Source organism: Sinohyriopsis cumingii, chromosome 9 (assembly GCF_028554795.1).
Source record: "Sinohyriopsis cumingii isolate HCF-2022 chromosome 9, ASM2855479v2, whole genome shotgun sequence".
Taxonomy (NCBI): Eukaryota; Metazoa; Mollusca; class Bivalvia; order Unionida; family Unionidae; genus Sinohyriopsis; species Sinohyriopsis cumingii.
In genome coordinates this window covers 83,202,326-83,220,411 of record NC_142969.1, presented here as the reverse complement: position 1 = coordinate 83,220,411, position 18,086 = coordinate 83,202,326, and the positions used below count along the sequence as shown (strand labels likewise).

The 18,086-nt window shown below is 35.8% G+C and overlaps 1 protein-coding gene across 2 annotated transcripts in view; it reads right to left on the bottom strand.

Annotated features, from left to right (window-relative positions):
* The window catches only part of LOC149792141 (uncharacterized), a 60,273-nt gene that overhangs the window by 28,591 nt on the left and 13,596 nt on the right, over positions 1-18,086 (bottom strand). For both annotated transcript variants that reach the window (XM_089969347.1, XM_089969348.1), the window contains exon 2: positions 1,830-2,018. In XM_089969347.1, coding sequence (XP_089825473.1) covers positions 1,830-2,018 — 189 coding nt within the window. The remainder of the gene's footprint in view (positions 1-1,829; positions 2,019-18,086) is intronic.

Below are 18,086 nucleotides of genomic sequence, written 5' to 3'. Positions count from 1 at the left end.
TTGTCTACCTTCGAGCACAATGCTCGATATGGAGCAACAACAACTACGGAGAAAATGCCATTGGACCTTATGAAAGGAGATTAATGATGACTCACATACAAAGTAGTTATGCTTTCTTCAAACGTATCGTGACAAAGATGTTTATTTTCATATCTAATTAAGGTTTCGAGTTTACAGTGATTCATGATTGAAGAGAATACAGTTTTATCTCCACGTGCTTAATCAAAATATCACAATCTTCCGTCAATTGTCAGCTGTGTTTATTCGAATACAAGTTTTATAGAATTGCCTAAAACTGTAGTCCACCCTATCGATAGAAACGTTACTTTCTTCCAATACTTCTTTTAAAGTCAAACCTTATAGTTGCACTCCACGTAATGAATGACATATTCCGTGGTTGTATCCGATTAAGAAGAAACAGTAAGATGCACAAGGAAATGTTGATTAAACAAGAAGACAATTATAAACAATAAGAGCATTCTGAGCAATATTCGTTCATACTTAGTACTTGTGTGATGGTCATTTATACAAATACTCTTTAGAATGTTTACTCTCTATGACAGCTGGTGCTGAAAGTAATTGTTTTGGTTGCTGGTATCGCTAATGTAATGACATTAAAAAGCTAACCTTTTGCCGTTCATAAATTCATAATAGAATAATATATTAGCTATGTCTTGATTATGAATGTTTGTAAATTTGATTTTCACACATCTTTTAGAAAGTATGTGTTTTTGTCTATACATGCATACATTTATCCTCTATAACTTTCAACTACCTAATACATTTGTAGGTATTAAGTAACTGAAAATGTTGAACGCGCATCATGATTTTGTTTTTCGGTTCTTCTGACTTATCTGCGGAACACTAAGATTTATATTGCATATTAACTTTATCTCTATATGGTAGCTGATCAGCATGCGCAACAAATATTAATTAAATTTATTATACGTGATATTCGTGCATCTAAATTACATCTGAGAGCATTGATTTTCTTTTACGGTATTCTAAGTTTTAGTCGCCAAGATTATCGAATCGTATTACTTGTTATTATTACCTTTCTGATCTAGCTACGGACCACTGTGCTAAGATGTAGCTTTAAACATATATTTTTGTACATTCTAGTCAATCGGTACACTGTATCTATAATCTGTACACTTTATATTTAATCTGTACAATATATGTACACTGTATATTGAATATGTACACTGTATGTTTAATATGTACACTGTATATTTGCTCTGTACACATCATGTTTAATCTGTACACTGTATATTTAATATGTACCCTGTATATTTAATCTGTACACTGTATATTTAATATCTACACTGTATATTTAATCTGCACACTGTACATTAATATGTATACTGTATTTATAATCTGTATACTGTACATTTAATATGTACACTGTATATTTAATATGCACTCTGTAGATTTAATCTGTACACTGTATATTTAATATGTACACTGTATGTTTAATCTGTACACTATATATTTAATCTGTATACTGCATATTCAATATGTGCACCGTATGTTTAATACGTACACTGTATGTTTAATCTGTATACTGTATATTTCATCGTGTACTGTATATTAATATGTACACTGTATATTTAATATGTACACTATATTTCATATGTACACTGTGTATTTAATCTGTACACTGTACATTTAATATGTACACTGTATGTTTAAATTGTTTTAGGCAAATGATTTCTGTCTTTAATAGCAATTGAAATAACTAGAGTGATTCGTCAGGTTTATGGGTTGAACATACTATTTTAACTATTAATATATTCAGTAAATGAAGATCCGTATCACACATAGCTTACCTTTTGTTAGATGGTCTGTTGCAAAGTATAATATGGCTTGTACCCAGAAGCAATTGCCTTCGGATACAAAGTCCTTTAGTAAGAAAGTACTATTTCCAATGTCTACAAGTGGCAGGTGCCACCCATTTTTTTGGCATCTTTCTAATGCATTATTAAAGTCCAGAAAGTTTCCAAGACTGTAGTAGCTGCCTACAAGAGAAACAATATTGATATGGAAAGACTACAGTAACAGCAAATAGGCAGAGAAGGCCATATGCGTTAAAATATTGAAAAGAGAAAAATCATGCACTAAAATAGTACCACGTGTAAATAGTTGGATAGTGCATGTTAGCCACAATTACTAATTAAAAATCGCATGCAAACATTTGAGAATAGACATTAATACCAGTATCAATCAAAAATATTTTGTTGCATACAATTTGAAAATAGGGACATTGGACAACAATTAACGACATGAAAGAATTATTATGATCCACATAATTACATACTTCAAGGCAAACAGCGTAATTTCCTAGAACTCTGCTTTTACTTCAAATACTACAGCAATCAAACATCAGCCTAGATAACATGCTGTGTCTCAATTTCTAGTTGCTGGACACGATTACCATAGCATCAAAATAATACAAATGTGTCTTACTTGAGTGCAATGTCGATGCTGTATCTTTTGTCATCCGATAATTGTTACAAGTCTGGCCTAACTTTTGTAGTAGATTGTAGATTAAAATATTGAATATACACTTTTGTACAACCTTCTTGTCGTGATACTTTCAGTTGCATTTAAAAAGGGTCATACCAGAGAGGAACGCCGGGAAATGTATGACGCCTATGAGAGGTTTACTAATAAAAGGTTTTATTTAAAATCACATATCGACAACAATAGGCATGCTAAGAAGGCAATAATTAACTTTACATCGTTTGAAACAATATGATGAGGGAGACAATTCACAATAATTCATAACTAAATAATTCGTACAGTAGCACGTTTTGATTTTGAAATCTAGAAAAGCATTAGCTGGGAAAACAAGATAGATAGATAGATAGATAGATAGATAGATAGATAGATAGATAGATAGATAGATAGAGAGATAGTTAGAGAGATATATAGATAAAAAAGAAAAGTACGCTTCCTGCTGAAAGATTTATTTACATCAAGGCATAAAAATTGTAAAAACCGCGACTGGGAAATAAATTTGTTCCAGTATGACCCGTCCCAGCCTCAATCAAACAGCAAAATAAACACCATGGAGGCCCCCTGCTGCACTATGCACACACAAAAATTAATTATTAGCATTATAATATTAACATATATGATCGGAAAGAGTTAATACAAATAGCTTCACATAGGAAAGTCAACGCGTTGTGTCAGCCAGTGTAACAGTGAGTCTTTTCTGGTATATGCCGATCGTCGGGCTTGTCCCATGTAAACAATGAATAGTTTGCAGGGAAAAACTATTATTGTGTAGAGCCCATACTTGATTATATGCTGCTTATATATATATATATATATATATATATATATATATATATATATATATATATATATATATATATATATATATATATATATATATATATATATATATATATATATATATATATATATATACGGTTGGAGAAGAAAGGCAGTTCCGTCTAGGTTTATATCATTATGTCGCGATAAGTAAAATAAAGAGTCCAGTGATGTGATTCACATGCGGATTAAAGAAATCTTAAGGTACAATAAGAAAAGGTAAATTTATTGTACAAAGTTTATTGTCCGATGGTGATATCACCCCATAATGAGCATCAGATTTATCGAACGCGCCTGCCTTGCGTGATCAATAAGATGATTTTGGAATATTCAATTTATCTTTAACGTCCGTTTGACAATGACTGGATTAGGTCACCAAAATAACAATAGATCTATATTACGGAGGATTGGAGAGCCCAAAATAACAATAGATCCATCTTACGGAGGATTGGAGTGCCAAATATAAAAATAGATATATATTACGGAGGATTGGAGTGCCCAATATAACAATAGATCCATATTACGGAGGATTGGAGTGCCCAAGATAACAATAGATCCATATTACGGAGGATTGGAGTGCCCAATATAATAACGACACGCTTAGTATATTATTAGCTTAGAGACATAATCCGTCATGTGATAACGTGTCCTTCAAGTCAATAATGAGCGACTGGTGTCCTTAAAGGCAATAGTGTTCGAACTTGTTCTTAATTCAAAAACTCTGCTAAATATGTGATGTAATGCCAATAATATGCTAAATGTTTCCTCAATACCATTTAATGGGCCAAAAGTGTCCTTAAAGCTAATCATGTGCGAAACGCAATCCGAGCTATGTTATATTCATTAAAAAGATTTATATGGATACATTTTACAATAAAATGTAAATAGTGAGTGAATGTACTTGATTCTTGATGAGCTAAAAATCTAGAAAATGATAATAATCAACAACACCCGAAGTTTCATAGTGATTGTAAAAAAGAGAAATTTGAACAATTATGAGAAGTGCGACGGCGTGAACGTTATAGACTACCTTACAAATATAAACTTAAAAACGAGCTGAATATGTACATGGCAGAGTCAATAATATATGTAGAAGAATTAGTTACACATCCATATCTTATCAAAAACGCTCGAGTAATACTAAAAGAGAAATACAAGTGGTGAAATGCACGTTGATGACGGGGAAGGCAGTTAACAAAACGGGTAGAAGAAACGATGCACGCAACGTTCGTATAAATGCTTTAGAGCAAAAACTTAGTTAGTTTTTAGTAGTATTTTAAAAGTTAATTAACGATATTTTGGTGATTTATCGCCTCTAGACACTTTAGTCAACGTGATTGTGTGTTTGATTCCGTTGCAGCTGTCCAGGTCTGCCAACACGGCGCTGCAGTCATCTGTGGTTACGGTGGAATGATCGATAGATTCAAAAAACATATTGTAGTACTCTTACACAAATAACTGTCTGCGGCTGTCACATCTTTGACCTGACTATACATTACTTGCATGAAGCAGCGTCCATAATATGTTTCCACCAGCACTAACTGATCCGGCCACAAATGATAAAAAACTGTTGACAATTGTAAAGAGACGTCCCCAGCTGTTACTGAGGTGGCTATTCCAGTCGCCATCGTCAACGTGATTTTTGTTATTGTTTCCTGGACTCTATCTGGATTACGCACATAAACTATATTGTTTTTGCTCATGTTGAGTTCTAACGTCATTGTGAATCCGGCTCGCGTTGTTTTTATATTTATTTACACTCGGAGTACCCAGATTCTGATTTTACCTATCTCGGCGAAAGTAACCCAGCAAAAAGGAAAGTCGTCCCCACCCCGACAACCTAATGATAAGATAAATATTGCTGGTTTTCATCTGACCGAATTGATTTTGAAAGACAAGTTAATTTCGGTCGAACCCAGTAAGGTCAGTTAACGTGGATAAGCCGTCTTTGGAGGCATATGTCCAAGTGTCAGCGGAAGCAACCACCTGCGCATGTGGGCGCCTTGATCGTCCGTAGATGACCATGGTCATATATGCAGTAATATTACCCAGATTTTGCAGAGACCAATTGTCGCACCGATTTATATATATATATATATATATATATATATATATATATATATATATATATATATATATATATATATATATATATATACTGGATCCGCTGTGACGACCCGCTTGCGGACAGTACATATGATCTGATCAAGCTCCGCAAATAAAACTCCGCAAAGGCTTCTAGTCGCTTGTGCGGGTAGTGTTGATACTGGCCGCACGACAACTAGTTGGGCAAGGATATAATTGATAACTCCACATAGCCCATATGAATCAAAATAAATATCCACGCATGTATCAATCCAATATGGAACCAACTGAAGTATCAGAGCGTTTACTGGAATCTAGGTTCATTATTCCTGTTTTACGTGAATGTGGCGTCACTGGTACCTCATCGTGCATAAAACTCCTTTGAAATATTTGATTTGCGTCTTCCGCGCCATACGAAACAAATCAGAATTCGAAAAGGGCAGTTTTATATTATCGCTAGTCTCAGTCTTTGACCAACATCTACTTGTCAGCCTTGGTAAACTTTCCTTTTGGTGTTGTTCTCCTTCGTTGACACACGTGTGTGATAGGAATAATAGTATTATTGCCCACGGAGTCATCTTTCAGCCAGGGCATTCCTATGTCGAACGCCAAATCTGATATACGTTTGAACATATGTATCAGAATAATTATATCATAATAAGAGTATTATTACTCTGATGGTTGTATTTCAATTGACTAAATGGGTGGTGATTTACCAACATGGACCGTTAGCGGTCAATGATAATTTCAGTCCACTCCCCAGTTTAAGATTCGCGGTTATGTTGTCGCCGTTGCCTCGCTGACTTTAATGTTGTGCCACATTATTTATTCGCGGCGCTGCTGCCGTATTGATTACTTTACTGAAAAGTGGAGGAAGGCATTTCTGCTGCACTTCCCAGTAGCGATGGCCGACCATTAATTATCTGAAAAATAGTTCTTCGAGAAAATAATCAATTAATATGTTTGTTACAAGCCGGATGACCTTTACAACGAGTAAAATACCATGTTCACGAACCACAGGTGAAACTATACTAAATAAACCTTGGACTTTATCGCCAAGCACATTTCCTTAATAGACGTTGTATATTGGCACTTGTCGATTCACAGCTCGTTATGGAGTAGCAGTGTATCGATATATAATCGTCATATTTATTGAATCAAAGTAGCAATATCTCGGCAAAATATATGTAAGACAAAGAAACGGAAAATGTTTCTCCGCCTTAATCAAGTCAGTGTAAATATGTATTGTTGTGACAGATACACCAGCTGCGTAGGCACCACTGTTATAACATGGCCCGGTGACACACTCGGGAAAACTATATAGGATATATACTTGGTGAGATAGGGTACCGTGATAATGGGCTCGTTGCGTTGCAGTGCGCATTGCTATAATTGTCGGTAACAGCGTTTTAGGTAAAATTTACGACGATCAACGATGTAATGTTATCGATGCCCTGAGCAACATTATGCCGATCGCATTATAGAAAATTATCCATGGTTAACACGCCGCCCTCACCGGGCCCCTATCCAACCACTGTCCTGATCGAAAATGCTCCAATGTTGACCAGGTGCCCCTCAGTGGATATTTCAATGATCGATTATAGCGTTGGCCCGTGGACAGTAATCGCAATCTGCGAATCCCCTCTTCATGAACAACAAATGAATTATTAGCTTTCAAACCACCAAAGAGAGCCGACCGAATATTAAGCCACGGAGTTGCATCACTGCAATTTCTACCAAATGGAACGCAACTAACATATTGTAGTTTGGGAATCTGCGTGTTTGTATGTATGACCAAGAAATATCCCTACGAGATGATTTTATTATCCAGCACGAAATAGTTGCACATGACCGGGTTGATAATTACCCCGTCTGTGTCGCTGATGAACGGAACTTCATCAACATAGTTATGAATTCAACAATATCTTTGTGTGTTATTTCATTAGCGAGCTCATTGTAGTCTCGCAAGACTTTATAACACTCCTGGTCATCTGCGAACATATATAACTAGTCTCATTTGATTATTCTCATAACGTGGTTAAGTAGCAAATGAGTCTTACCAGACTCAGATGGTACTATGATTATCTCGCGAATACTATTTGGCAAGACCTCATGATGTTCTATCAGTGTGGGTTTTGTCGCTCAAACATTAAGAACGTGAAACTCGTCCGTGCTGAATTTGTTGAATGTAATATTGGAATGCTAGCATTCTCATAAAATGTCAATACGTTTATACTGTCCGCACGGACACAGGAGACGCGCGTTTAATCAACATGAAAAATAAACGTCACGGGACCACAGGGCTATGTACACCTTGCAGTGCTAAAAGATATTATTAATGAAGGTGTACAATAGCGTTAAGGCCGGACATTAAATGTCGGCCGGCAATACAATTGCTGCCGGATGCGGTGATATCGATTACGCGCTGTTTGGTCTGCTAGGAACTTTATGTGGAAAATACCTGGAAGAAAAACATTTACCGGGGTTATTCCATTAGATCCTGATGATCGTCCGAGCTCTGGCGAGATACAGTCAACGAATTAGGCGCCCGATGTTAATTTTGTGATCTCGTTTACATGAGCTTCGACTTGGTGCAGCGACATATCGCTGACCAAATGCTGATTGACGCGCTCAGTGACATTTTGTCACTGGTGATGCAAGAGTGTCTTGCACGCTGCTTAATAACAACCACGATGTAGGCACAGATAATGGTAGGACAACGATTTGTATCGCGGCCAAGACTTGTTCCGGCAATAGAACTATTTACAATTCTCATAATTGAATCCATGTATTCCAGTTTCAACCATCAGTTGAAAGATATCACAGCAATCATTGAATTAGTGAGTTCTGTGGCGCGACAAGCATTATGGCACATTTAGTTACTGGCATCCAAACAAAATTACACTTAAAAGGTTGGAGGTAAGAACATCAGTTGACCAGGGGGATATTTTGTTTATGCCAAACGACTGACCGTAGTGGATATAGCCATTTCTTAATTAGAAGTTGCACCGATGACATCCAGAACAGAAACCAAAGTCGCAAACACCTTCGGGAGTATATATGCTTGTGTGTCATTTAGATGGTTGAATATTTTACAGGTTTATCCAGGCCAAGAATGTAGTGGAGGCGTTACCACGTTGATGAAACTAATCTCTGTATAACTTGGCCAAGACATGCCGGAGTTCATCGCGATCGAGTCACGTTTGAAAGATTTAACCGTACATTCGCGTAACTATCATTAGGATATCAATACGCGCATAAAATGTTGATGCAACAACGCAAGTGTTCCACTGCACGATCACTAAAATGGTTTGCAAGATTTCTTGGGGGAAGCAGCTGCATTGAACAATCGCACACATAGTGATGAAACCGCTAAGGTAATCGAAAATTATTTAGTAACTCCAGTGTAAGTCGCCGTCGTTACTGGTCACCTTGATACATTATTTATCGGTACTGGAAACAGTATCGTGAGATATTTATACGCGCCTGGAGAACTAGAAGGTGAAAAACAAAGAGCTACTTTGCCTATATGGAGTTTGAACACGCACACAATTTCACAGGTCACCAGTCGCAGGAATTCATACGTTATTTATTAACTTGAAGTGCCAACTCTTCCACGTGGGTTCATCCGTGAGGCATTGTACGTGGTATCAACGGATACATAGTTATCACCGTCATGCAATGGCTATGGTGCTTTCACGCCTACATCGGTTGCATTCGAGGTACGTCAGAGTGACGTTGACGAGTAGATGACATCGCTAATTTGTGGTAAATTGTCGATAATCAGCAGCCGGGTAATCCCATAACATTTCGACTTTACATTGTTTCTAATGATTGCTTTGTTGTTACGCAAAGTTGATGACATAATCCGCGGTGACATCAAAACAGAGCTTAAACAAGCCTGGCACAAATTTTCGTCACAAAGTTGGTATGATACTAGCGCAGCTATTGCGGAGCGTATTGTCAGCGGTAGATACGGAGAGTGGTTGCGCCGGCACACTAGCGTGTTGGCAACAAATTGTCTGCTGTCGGCAGTCTATGGTCAGAGCTGAGTAAGAGAAAGACGTAAAACCACCTTTTGTAAAACTAAAGAAAGAATTTAATATAAAAGTTATAAAATGAAAACTAAAGAAATTGCAGCATTAAGAAATAAATCCAAAATAATTTTAAAACGTTATACTTAAGTCCAGAAGTGTCTAATGTACGAATTTCATATTCTCGATTGTACTGGTCGCCAACAGTCTTAATGTATCAAAATGGCATCTTCCAGACTTAGTTTGAATAAATTCGAGATAGGCCATTACTAAAAGTCTAATCTGATGAGGACTAAGCAATTTCAATGAATAATTTAAACAAATGTCTCCTCTCAAATTATACATAAACACAACATTAAACACATGTGCAAGCTGTTATTAAAACAGGAATATATGAAATAAGAATCCAAAATACGAATTGATTAATTGTTCAGTTCCCTCTTTATATACACACATACGGGTCTTAAACGAAATTTTTTCCTACTCAATTCCTTGCATTTCGCAATACCCACATCATAAAACAACCCAACGGACCGACCCATCCAACATAATTATACTAAGAAACCACCTCACATGACCAACCTATGGGGAATAATCCCTAACTCGTAAACTGGTTTAATAGCTTTAAAATTTAGACAAAAATAGATACAATCATGTACAAAATGTTATACAAAATATAGAGATACATACCAACATCAAGGGGCCCCGAGTGGCCGAGTGGTCTAAAGCGCTCTCCGTTACGGATCACTGCCATCTCACCTCTGTCTGCATGGGTTCGAGTCTCGGATTCGGCCAATGTGGATATGTGAGAAAGCTTGCCAGTAGCTTCTCGAGGGTCGGTGGTTCTTTCCGGGGATTTCCCGGGTTCTTCCTCCACCATTAATACTGGCCGCCATGTATAGCCTATCGTGTGCTGAAAAATGGCGTAAAACCCTACAACAACAACAACCAACATCAAAATCAGTAAAATTTTTATACAGGTTAATATCACAAATCGTTTTACCAGAAACCCGCCCACCAGTCAGATATGCAAGTTTGTGACGCACTAGTGGGTCTGTTACCGATGTAAGATTATCATCGCGGATATACTTGTATGGGGCATAATACTTAGCAAATAACGTCGGTAACCTTATCGTTGTTTTCTTAATTCTCCAGAGGCCACATGAAACAAATTCGTCCAATGCTGTTATTCGTCCGGGTGAATCATCAATTAGCAATAACACGGCAAGCTGATCAATATTTGGTAGGATATTTGTATGGATGGAAAATGAATCCGTGGAAACTCTAACCACGGTGGTGAGAAATATCTTAAAAATCGATAATAAGTTAATACTAGCATATGCAAGCATCGAAGCTTTTAAATGACTGTCTAATGGAGAATCGTGGTCACTGTAGGAAATGTATGCAAGTTTATCTCATCATTGTTGACTGTGGTATTCGCAATAATTGTACCAGAGCTTGTATAATAAACCCATTGAATTAACACTGTTAAAAATAAGCTATACTCACTGAGCTAACACGTTGCGATTTTAATGAAAAACTAGGGTTCCTGCAAGATACCCGTGCTGTGTGGAAAGCATGTTTTCATAAATATTTTGATGTGTTTTCGAAATTTAAAAACAGTCAGAGATAGAAACGGAGGGTGCAGGATGTCGTGCAAGCAAGATGGGTGCATGGCGCCGTGAAAGGGGGCATGTCACCCAAAAGACCTCGCCGAGCGTTTTGGCCGGTGAAAGATAGAGATAGAAGCGTGGGAATGCACGTCACTATAGGGATGCACCGAGCGTTTTTGCCATGAAGGGATAAATTGATGATAGAAGTAGGGACGCAAAGAATTGAAACATGTAATAGTATATGCACCTGTGGCTACGTTTAGTTGTTATATGTATTGGTGACTTATGGACTGAAAACAATTGTGTTAATTCACGGAGCCTAAATGAGGAATAATATTCGGAAAATAATACAAGTGGAAAAATTGACTTTGACGAGTTCCCATTGTATTAAAATAATAGAACAGGATAAAAGTGTGCTGAATAACAGGACTTGAATCAGTTTGTATGCATTATATTTAATTTAATATGTATTATCACGAGAAGTAGTGTTAGTGGGGATGTATAAGTGTGTGCGTTATTGGTGATAACTGTAATATACTTTGTGCGTTCTTCACCCTCTCCTATCTTAAGTATTTAACTAATTGTGCCATTGATGAGACAACAAACTTCAGATTTGTCGAGAACAAAACTCTTAGACAGACGTTTGCAATCCGCTGATACACCTGTGGTATATGTACCTATGATTTTCCGACCGAGGTTATAAGCGCATGTTGCGACTGGTGATAGATCCGAAAACCAAACTTGATTTTAATACTCATAGGCCATGATCGCTTCAACGTGTTAGTATGCACGCGTAGAGCATTATTATATGGTTGCGTCTGGTCAGGATCAGGAAGCCAGACTGGATTTCGAGGATTATATGCTATGATGGCTTCAGACAAGGTTAAACGTAGTATGCGAGCATCGAGCATAAATCTTAAGAAAAGAATAGGAACCTATCCAAGTGCATTTCTGGAATTGTCATCACTTGGATATTTATCGCAGCTAAGTGCATTCATGTAATTCTGTCAAGTCAAAATCAGGTAGAGGCCCGTTGAATGATACACACGTAAGTTCAGGTGTGGGATGAACAAAATACTCAAAGCATAGAATGCACTCACCACGTCCAAGAAAACTGGCAGGGAAGCACACGGTCATATCCCCGAGTGACCGAGTGGTCTAATGCGCTCTACGCTACGGATCACTGACATATCACCTCCGTTTGCGTGGATTCGAGTCTATGATTCGGACAATGTGGGTATGTGAGAAAGCTTGCCAGTGTCTTCTCATGGGTCGCTGGTTCTTACCGGGATTTTCCCGGGTTCTTCATCTATCATCATTACTGGCCACCATGCATAGCCTATCGTGTGTTGAAAAATGATGTTAAACCCACAACAAAAACAACAGCTACGTTGTTGGGGAAGTAATTTGCCAAATATGAGACTACAGATACCTCTGTAGATGAACTTTTTGGCTACATCATCGATCTCGATTGATACCAACCCCTTTTGAAATTCGTACTTCCGGTAATAATCGCCGCAGGGAAACACAAATTGATCATAATATATTTTCAAGGCGATCACCACTGCTAAGCAACTAGACGGATACTGGATATTCTATTTTAAGAATGTTTACAAAATTGAAAACCTGCCTCACAGACGTCCATGCCTGTTCCTTCCATTTGATACGTTTGATGACACTACCATGACGGTATTTACAAGAATCATGAAGAACTTCGCTGTTATTGACGTGATAATGATAGGACATTTCAATAAGATTTCCCAAGTTTTAACGTAGCTGAATGTCGACTCACACGTTCTTCCCAATGAGAGCTATTTTCACGTCGATGCTAGGTTAAACCACTACCACGTGATGCACCAGAAAAATGCTCAGTAACACACGGGATCACACAGTTAATTGTGTCAATGAACACTGGTGCAGCGCATTTTGAATTGGTTCATTCGTCATGTAAATTCCGATATCCATTCTTGTAGCATATATCATTGATGCCATTCAACATCCTAGGTCACTGACAACGTTTGTGTTCTTGACGTACTGGATCATTTCGTCTCTGATCACACATTAGGCCTTCAATCGTCTTTTCCTGACGACCATGGGCGCTACACAATGGAGATTTTTTTTCCAACCACGCCAACCCCACATTGATTACATTGGAAAAGACTACTTCCGTTTCTCACATGATTGGCAATATTATTTACTAACTGCTGGCCACAACTTGTGCTCTTATTAATGTGCAGTTTTTTGCATTGATTATGTCCGATCATATGTATTGATATTATAATGTTACTAATTCATTTCAGCGTGGGAAGTGTAGGAGCGTCGGGGTGGTCACCGCAGTGTTTATTTCACTGTTTGATTGGGCGTGGAACGGATCCTACTGGAAAAAAATCTATGTCCCGGTCGTGGTCAGTGTTTTTTTTATATACCTGAATGTAAGGTTACAATAAACAGTTTACCAGGAAGTAAATCTCTTTCAGCGTTATCCGTCCTTTGGTCAATCGGTTCGTAAATTGTCATATTTTGTAAGACTACATCAGCCGAAAAATACGGCAGCAATGGGTGTTGGTAGAGTCCAATAACTAAGGTACCAAAAGGAGGAAAAGTGAGATGATAAATGTGCTCAAGGAACCTGTGAGAGTACCTGATACTCTGTGGAATGGGTTAAAGTGATCAAAAATAACGTTCATATAATAATTATAGTACCAAACAAAATTTTCAAATACATTATTACATTTGGCTAATTTCAATGCTTACGAACTCTTTCACGATTAAGCTAGTTGAACATCTCGATCTGTTTCGAAATAATTTTCGTCAATGCAAACTATATAGTTATTTTCCCCGTCTCATATATATATATATATATATATATATATATATATATATATATATATATATATATATATATATATAGTGTCATCAATAATATACAAGTGATGTGTAGATAAAGGCTGTCTTTAATCATGATTGATAAAATCGCAGATTGCACGGCATGGACTTTGAATTTAAACGAAACCTTACGCAAACATACAACAAGCTATGTGTATTTTGAGGGTAGTAGGAAAATGAATGTGTTGTATTTGGCTTGATAAATATCTGGCATTTGTATTTGGCTTGATAAATATCTGGTATTTGTATTTGGCTTGATAAATATCAGGTATTTGTATTTGACTTGATAAATATCTGGTGAGCAGCTATATCTTTCGGGGTAATTTTAAGATTGTATATCTAACTTTGCAATCGCGATCATTTATATCCATTTCTCTGAACGGGACAATATTAATAGTGTTTGTTGAATTTGGCATCTTGACATCCGACACTATCTCACAAAGTTATTTATTTTTCACTCCAATTGTGTTGTTTATAGCTATGTTTGTGCAGATGACCGCAAGTAACGGGCTTTTGATACATTACGTTTCACGATAAAATGACCACTGATTGATGCTGAAAATGGACCTGGATTTGGCAATGCGATTTGAAAATGAAAATCCTTGGAAAAGCGAACATGCATAATATAAACGAATTTTACACAAATTAATATTTTCTCCCAAATATTACTCTAAATGTTTCATCTTTGTCATTGAGTTAAATATGATTCATTAAAGTTTCCTATCCTTAGCAGCAAAGGTTAAATTTTTCTTTACGTGTTATAAAGTATCGTCCATTGTATCAATTTTTAAAGGTGATCTGTAACAAACTGATTTCCCTCCAAATTATAAATTTGCTGTGGGTGTTAAGTATAATTCAGTTTCTTTCACTGAGTATAGCATAAAGTAAGCCTGAATTTATATATATATATATATATATATATATATATATATATATATATATATATATATATATATATATATATATATATATATATATATATATATAAAGCTAAACGAGCTAAGGCAGCTCTTCGTCAAGGGAAATAAACTTACACATCCATTTGTAATTAAATTTATTATATTTTATAATTGTTAGACACTTGCCAAAGTTTGCAGTGTGCCTGATTACTTTCGAAATATACAACGATCCCATTTGTAAATAATATTTATATTTTTGGCGTTAAGGACAGGTGAATCCTATCCACTTTAAAGCAAAGTCTAATGGCAAATAATGAGCTGCAATATCGTGGACATACAAATAGGAAAGTAATGAAGCAGTTCAATCAAAAATTAAAATATGATACATAACGCTACATCTACGAGGGCCTTTGTGGGTAACATTGTCAATGTTTTGATCTTTAAGAAGAATACCCTTATATTTTCTCAATCCAGTAGCGCCATGCAATTCAAGGCAACAATTACCAAATGCATTTGGACCTTTGTTCCATAGAAACTCTCATATTATCATTATAAAGATCAAAATCAGAATGATTTTCCATATGAATGTAGCCGTCGTTCACAAATAAGTTCAGGGTTTTAAGCAGTGTTGGCATTTAAATCGCAGGTAAGTATGGATGTCCATATTAATTATGTTAAGTTGCATAATTATAGAAGGTTAGGGTCATTTAATAAATAACATAGTAAATACCAAGTTTCTTTACGATCGAGGGTTTGTCTTTTTAAAATCAGGTAATCCATCCGACAAAACGAGTTCATATTTTCCCATACAAATGTAGTAACCTTTTTTTATATTTTCATTTTCTTATTCTACCTAATGTTTAATTATATTAACAAAATACACAACAAGAAACAAAGCAACTGAATGTATGCCGTATTCCAAACTAAATACACAAGCACAGATTCATCATAACCTTATTACTGCGCACATAACTCCGACTAGATAAATTTGAATTAATTAGATTAGATTGATGAATAGATTTGGGTATTTTTGTCGATTCTACGAAATTTGTTGATTATGGACTGGATTTATATGTGGCAATTCCACACGAAAACAATCGGACTGAAGAAGCGAAGGAGAAGCGTGTTGATATCTGCATATGTGTTTCTGTTTTTGTCATTCAATGTTTGAAATAGTAATTTGGGGAAAAATATGAAGTCTTTATATTGCAATCATCAAAGAGACGCTATGGAATTGCAATGCTTTTTTTTATTTTGCGTGCAGTAAGGAGGATGTAATTGCACTTATATTTGAAATTACAGTACAATTTCGAAAGGTGTGATCCAGACTGAGAAACTATGACATGGCTCATGTAATTCGGATTTGCAGAACTAAGAAAATGCATATTTAGGAAATTAAGGATGTAAAACTGTAAGTATATGTTTTTTGCCATTCTTATTACCCGCTAAAGAAGACAGTTTATGCCTTGTCACTTGCATGTTATTTGTAAGGATCATTTCTGGCGTATACTGCACAGCTAGCCTAAATCAGAAACATTGTATCAAAACTGTAATCCGGAATGTGCCAATGCAGCTGGTATGTGACAGTCCACGAAACATCTGCTTTACTTCATTCAGAAACAAATTGAATCAACCAAAACGTAAAGCGCCTACTACGCGAGTGTATATGATTTGTTTACAAATCAAAAGTGCTAGCGTCTGCGTCCATTGTTTATTTACAATAGAAAGTAGTTCCTTTATGAGTGCAATATGAAGTTGCACGCGAGTTCACTATAGTAAAATATTGAACATTTCTGACAATGCAGAGATAACGGATATAAATAGGAGCATATAATAAAGTAGAGAATTAAATTATATTCTGAATATTACAAAACGTGTAGGTGTTGGCACTATTATGTTTCTTGGTTGATTACCATTACGCATTTTTACTTATTTACATCACTCTTTATTTCGTCCAAAATATTAATGGCTAACAGATTATAAGTCGCTGATCAAACCTTTCAAACTAAATACATTCGAACGCATTTGGATTACCCAATAGTGTTGGACTTGTGATAGAACATTTATGACTATTTCTGATTTAATTCACTAATCTGTAACTTTTTTAATTGTTCACTTTATAATATATTATATTTATAATTTTACAAAACGTGTGGGTTATTTGCTATTTTCTGTTGTTATCTATAAAAGAAACGTATGAAGATAACTTTGAAGATTGCAAACAGCTTCTTGTAATTTACACCAGGCATAAATATTTCCTTTTGATTGTATTATCCTGCAAAACTCCTAGTGTAATTTGAATGAATCTTCTATTTTTAATTTCTGCCCGAACTTCACTATTATTAAATTACCAAGTACTTATGACTCAATATACTTTATACAATATATTTTCCTGTGAGACTAATAACCATGTTGTTTCATCTTCTGTATATCTCAGACATTCATGATGTGATCAATAGTTACCGAGTGAAGTGTAGATAAGGCTGCCGTTAAGTACACTTGGTTAATAAAAGTGTCACATGGTGTTTGGTTGATAAAATGCCACAAGGTGTTTGTTTGATAAACTGTCACCAGGTTTGACTTGAACTTTGAATTTACAAGAAACATTATGCAAGCACTTAACATGACAATTACATTTTCAAAGCAGTAGGGGAGAGTGATTTCCTATCATATTATTGTTCGCTTCCTTGTGTCATGACAAAAAAATTTAATTTATAAAACATGTTACATGGCCAAATCAAACTCATCCAATCGCAGTTCAGATAATAACAGTTCAGCAATATGCATTAATTATAAGTATCAGAAACAAATTTTATTGTTGTAGTGAAGTCAATATAAGAAATAAATATAAATGATTATAAAACAAAAGCAAGATGATATATTGTCGTATAACTATTGTTTTTTGTGAGTTATGACATTGAATGTTGATATAGAGACTAATTTGAAAAGATTACATGTGATTGAATGATGACGGGGTTGCAAAGGGTTTAATAAACATTTTGGAACATATCAGAGTATATAGCTTGGTGTAATTATAAGATCGTACATCAAAAACATAATAATATAAAGTTCACAAGCATACTATCTTTCACACGGATATGATAGTATCCTTTTACATGCATATATCAGTCAGCATCACTATTGCTCCATAATGTGATTTGTTGTAAACTGAGCACAACCACTTTACAGACTTTCATAGATTAAAACTGTACTATATAGTTTAACTTTTC